General features: G+C 30.9%; 1 protein-coding gene across 1 annotated transcript in view; it reads left to right on the top strand.

Moving 5' to 3' along the window:
- The first annotated feature begins 2,201 nt into the window (after window positions 1-2,201).
- LOC127734313 (neuropeptide receptor 15-like) overlaps window positions 2,202-6,000 on the top strand; it is a 28,176-nt gene continuing 24,377 nt past the window's right edge. Inside the window, exon 1 of the mRNA XM_052244137.1 lies at window positions 2,202-2,707. Within this exon, the coding sequence (XP_052100097.1) occupies window positions 2,265-2,707 (443 nt within the window). The 5' untranslated portion in view covers window positions 2,202-2,264. The remainder of the gene's footprint in view (window positions 2,708-6,000) is intronic.

Genomic DNA, 6,000 nt, shown 5'->3' with positions numbered 1-6,000 from the left:
ATGATGTCAAACATTAACTGGTGCGGAACGTTTGCGCTTTTTTAATTGACATTTTAGCTTTTTCTACAGGATATTTGCGTTTTTTCAACATAACATTTGACACTCAATCCCCGTTTGGTGTTTGTGACCTGGGACTAACAGGTTTGACCTGACGGAGTAAAAGTCATTAAATATACAAAAAATACAGCTCACAATTATATAATATCTAAAAGTTAAACACTAAAAACAGATAAAGCACGTACAGTCATCAGTTTTTGCCTTGGTTACTTGTCGCCCAAAAATAGATATTTATCGCAAGTAATATATCTTAACTGGTATTTATCCAATATGTCAAATAAGTATTGTATTTATTTTTTTTTCATTTATGGAATTCTGGTCCGAGGTTTCAGCTTATTAATATGTCTAGTTTTGATGTAGTTGACGGATTGTTGTTCCATTGTAATTTCAAAAAGTAAAACTGTACATTTCTGCTCTTTAGTCGGGTTGTTGTCTCTTTGACACATTCCCCGTTTCCATTCTCTATTTTATTATAATGGGAATCCATTGAGAAATATCTAGGTTCTCATGGAACTTCAGCCATTAAAAAAATCCACAAGAAAATCTTCAACTTCCTAATCTGGATTTATGAAATCAACTTCCTACGTCAATCTTAAACTTTTTGTGTTTCTTAAAGAGATCTTATTCTATATGTTCTTTATACAATCGCTGGTATTCTATAGCGCAAATGCTCGGTCAATTTAGTACAGGTGTATCAAAGTTAAAAGCTCAAATGTCATTCTCATTTGGAACGCACATGTCCTTTAGTGTTTCAGGTCACAAGACGCGAACGTTCTGCGACCAAATTCACATAGAGCACGCCTGTCGCCCTAAATATTTTGAAACCGCTGGTAGAAAATCACGAAAAATGCGCTATATATCTTTTTAGTTGGGTTTCTTCTTTGTATTATTTTATATATTTGTACGTGTTATTTTTGTGTAAATTGCAATTTTACCAATTATCCTTGTATCTAAAAATGAAGGGCAATAAATCTATCAAAGATACCCGTATAAAAATTACCAGGTTTTATATCTAGAAGGCGAGACTCTTAGAAATATATATTCTTGTTCTTCAATTTGAAAACAAGAGCTTTGCTGAGAGAGGGGTTCGTCTGGGTAAATTCGCAATCATGTCCAGTTTGTGTAGCAACGACATTTCCAAGGCATTTGATAAATACATACTTGTAAAATACACCAAAAAACAATTTATAGGAGCAGTCTGTTTATGACTGGTCAAACAGCAAATTATTTTTGATAGTCTCTAAGCATTATAGTTATTAGACCTGATATTTTACACCAGAGAAATTTTACAACAATTTCGACTTGATACAATTTGTATTGATACAAAAAGTATTAAAGGAAATAATCTTACCCAATAATTTTCTCTGAACATGAAAATGATTTTTTGTTTGTTTTATTTGTTTTTTCTGGGTGTCCGAATTTTGTTTTAGGAGAATAAAATAGCATCCTCCCATTACTTGTTTAATTGCTGATCAATGTCGAAAAAGGGAATGATACTATCAATATAATTACCAGATCTTTGGGTATGGCAGTAGTATACTTCCATCTATATATGAAATCTCCAGATCAGTTCAATGACATGTTTCAGTTCAGTATTTATTTTCCTACTTTCATTCGGGGATTGAGTGTCATATTTTCCATTATACTCAAGAATTACAATTCCATTTCAATAATCCATTACGCTCAATAAACCGATTTGTATTTCCTTAAGTAATATGAAATCCGATTGATAAATGTGATTATTAACCTCTAGATATGCGAAAGAGGATTCGTGTGATCTAATCGTTTACCTAGGGAATGCTTATCAACACAATGATAATAATTACTTGTTTGATTTGTAAAATTTTCTTCCAGAAACTAATTTTGTTCAAATTAATTATATTGAATTATTTATAATGTAAATTATGTTATAGTTAGTAAAACAAAAACAAAAACATATTTAGTTGTGAAGATTAAAGCGTATGAGATTCAATTTCTCAATTAATATATACAAGAAACATGAATATATATATGAACAATCTGACGCAGAATTCTACATTTAAACTGCCTTAAAGAGCTGTCGCTTTTATTGATCTTCTAACACTGGACAAATAAAACTCGTTACAACTTCAACAGTGCTATTATAGTTATACTTCCTCTGCAGGTTGTCGATTAAAAAATATTTACCACTCAACTTCTTTTTAAAAGTTTATAAAACCATTTAGACAATGAACAACGTAAACTATACTATATTTAATGAAGAAAAGATGTCTTCAATTATGGAGACCGGTATAGAAGGACAATTTGAATGGTCAGATGCACAGAACATTAATGCGAGTAATGGCAAGATAGGAGAGGTACAGCTTGGATATATCATTAGTTTTACCATTGCCTTCTTTTTAATTGGGATCATTGGCATCGTAGGTAACATACTGGTCATCTTTGTTATATTTCATGATAAGAAAATGAGGAAATCATTGACAAACATGCTGATTGTAAACCTGGCCGTTGCTGACTCAATTATTATGATTTTTGGAATTCCTGAGATAGTCCAGTTTATGTTAGACCGTGGATGGATACTTGGGGAAGCTATGTGTAAAATACAGCGATCTGTACTTGTAATGTCCCTATATGTGTCCGTGTTGACACTTGTAGCATTATGTATAGAAAGGTAAGAAAACTTTGATTCCTTCCAATACAAGTAGCTAGATTTATGTCTTTTATTTTTTAATGCATATTTAGGACATTGTGAATGTACTTGGATTTGATCCTGTTTTATTATCTTTTTAGACTTGTTCTCTTGATATTTATATAACGTTGCTAAAATTAATTTAAAACAAACTTTGGTCTGGAAGATCATGATTTTTTATTAGTTGAAATTGGGTTAAACTTTGTACTAGCTTACAGTAATTGCGAGTACTCTTTGTTCGGTACCTTTAATCTTTTTTTAGTTTTTTTTTGTTTGTGCTCTGTATCAATCTTGGGAATTAAGCCTTTTTTACGGATTTCTACAGTTTGTTTTTAGGTTTTGTTGCTACATCACTGTCTCAGATAAGGTAGAGAAGAGTACTCTCACAAGCATGTTTAACCCTGCCACATTCTTTATGCGTCTGTCCCAAGTCAGGAGCCTACAATTAAGTCGTTGTAGTTGGTTGCTGTCTGTCAAATCATGCCACTGGTTTCCTCGTTTGAATTGTTTTACATTTTGTCATGTCTGGGCCTGCTAATGGCTAACAATACCGCATGGGTTTTGCTCATTGTTGAAGTCCGTATGATTACCTATAGATGCTTAAAAAATCAACGTCATTTTTACTATGGTGGATAGTTGTCTCATTGGCAATCATACCACATATCCTTATTAATATATTTATAATTATTCATTTTTTATCTTATAAACAAGAGATGTAAGACACGTAAACGAACTGACAACGTCATGGATAAAACGACCGAAAGACAAACAACAATCTACAAAACACAACATAAAAGACTCAAGACTTCACGAACCCCAACAAAACCAGGGGAGGTTTGGGGGTAATGTCAGGTGCTCTTAATACCATATATAGTTATTACTTGTTTATTTTATCTACTTGTTTTACTCCAATTTTATAGTCTAAACCAGGTGGAAATATGTTCATGCTGTTTTTATGTATTGTTTAGACCTGAAGCGTTAGACCTTTCTGACTACTCTTTTTAACGTAAAGTCGTAATCGGTTTTGTCCTATACTGAATGCTTGGTAATGTGTCTGGTGTCATAATTATAAAACTGCTTATAAAACTTTTAATTTTTCGAAATACTAAGGATTTTCTACCCCAGGAATAGATTACCTAAGCTAAATTTAGCAAAACCTTTCAGAATTTTATGTCTTAATTCTCTTAAACTTTGTACTATATTGGCCTTTTCAACTTTTTGAAATTGAGCGTCACTGGTGAGTCTTTTTGTAGACGAAACGCGCGTCTGGCGTTTACAAAATTTTAAGTCTGGCATCTATGATAAGTTTATTTGTAGCTGCTTTTGTTATTCTTTTTTGTGGCTAAACACACAACGAGTATCATCTGAAGATTTTTTCCCCTAAATAATCATCTTGGCATTTTAAAATATATTTTGAAGACAAATTCGCAAAGGTTACTGCATATATTATGTTTTTCTGCAGAATAGGCAGAAACATTAAAACAAATCTTTATTTTAACTTTCGTTTGAATTGGTTTTACATATAAGTCTGCATATACGGACGAAATAGGAATAGTCGTGTTATTAACAAACATGATTTGTCTTCAAATACTTAGTGTTGTAATTATACTTCTTTTAATAGTTCGTTTCGCTTACTAAATGTAATACTTTTAGAAGTCTGTCACTTTCTTGATAGTACTGCTCATGGTGCTATTTTCTGCCTTTTTAATTATAACAAGATGTGAGGAATATAATGACCGTGAACTATCTGTTATAAAATCTAAATAAATGGGCCGTGTAGGAAAGACTATTTTTTATAGTTACAATATATGACTCTATCTCCATCATATTTTGTATAAAATACTTTTCTAGAATAACGTACTTGCGGGAGTGTGTCTAATGATCCTCATTCTTTTACGATAACTACCATTTTCATCTACATGAAAGTTACAATTCGCTTAAGAATAACCTAACATTTTATCTCAATTATTGTAATTCCCTTTTCAATTTTATTCTTTGAGTGCTGTATAAATACTGACTATCTCGCTATAGAAATTCTTTAAGTATGTAAATTGATGTAAAGTAAATGTACATATTACATATTTAGTAGAATTCTTTCTTTACTGTGAGTTTCTTTCTACTAATATGAAACAGGACTTCACGTTTGAGAAGAAAATCACTCGATGACAAAAACGTTAAAAAGTATTAACAAAAATGATTGTAAAATGATTGTTTTATTCAGAAGTTGTGGTTATTAATCACTTAAACGATATGTGAACTCTAACAAAACGCTGATGGAAACTGCAAACATTGTGTACTTTTCTATACTCTTTGAAATGAGTTAGTTAACTTTTTAACAGTATATGTCTTTGTTTTGTTTTCGCCTTGATGTGATTTTAGGAAATAGTTTAAACAAAATTTTACACTTAGTAACTATCATTTAAATGTAGTTTACTTTTATGTTTTCGATCTGATACATATTTCGTTCTGATATACAGATGCTAATGTTTGAACCAGTAAGAAGATTTAAACTTCTATTTTTTTTTACGGGCCTCCGGATATTTTGGATGAAAGAACATACCACGTGTACCTAGAAATTACGTCAAAGCAAACCAGGTGCAGAATTCAAATTATGTACTTCAAATCGAATTTATCAGATTGCTTTACAAGTTTCAACTGCACAGTAAACCGTAAATGTAACGGAACTACAACCCATATAACAATTAAGTCCCCCTACTTTTCCCAAAAACGAACACAAACAAACAAACAATATGTGATAGAAAAACAAAAACAAACTTATTTCAATTAATGAATTCAAAATCTAATGATTTTCCAATTATTACCTCTTTATAAATTATTAAAATTAAATTTAACATGTTATCCGCCTACTGATCAAGTGTTTCGGCCTTAAAACTTATTTATTACGTACATTTTGGAAAGACAATGTGCTGATAAATTAAAACTAAACCAAATTTGCTCACTGACATTCGGTAGTTTTTTTATATTTAGTTTGTTTTTCTACTACAGATATATTTGCAACATCTTTTGGACCACTCTCATCATTTTTATGTATTAAAAAAATACTATTATTATATAAATGTAAAAATATTGTAAAATTCAAGTTTCAAGAGCTTCGAATTGTGCTTTTATCGGTAGTTGTACAAGAAAAAAGATACATTTTAAACTTGTGATTTGGTTGAACTGGACACTATTATATGTAAATTTTGTTACCGGAATGTCATGTATTAAGTTATTTTAAATTGATATTCACTATAGCTAGTTAACATTTATGTATC

This window comes from Mytilus californianus, unplaced genomic scaffold, assembly GCF_021869535.1.
Source record: "Mytilus californianus isolate M0D057914Y unplaced genomic scaffold, xbMytCali1.0.p SCAF_3, whole genome shotgun sequence".
Lineage (NCBI taxonomy): Eukaryota > Metazoa > Mollusca > Bivalvia > Mytilida > Mytilidae > Mytilus > Mytilus californianus.
The sequence above is the reverse complement of the archived record's forward strand: the minus strand, read 5'-3'. Positions and strand labels throughout refer to the sequence as shown.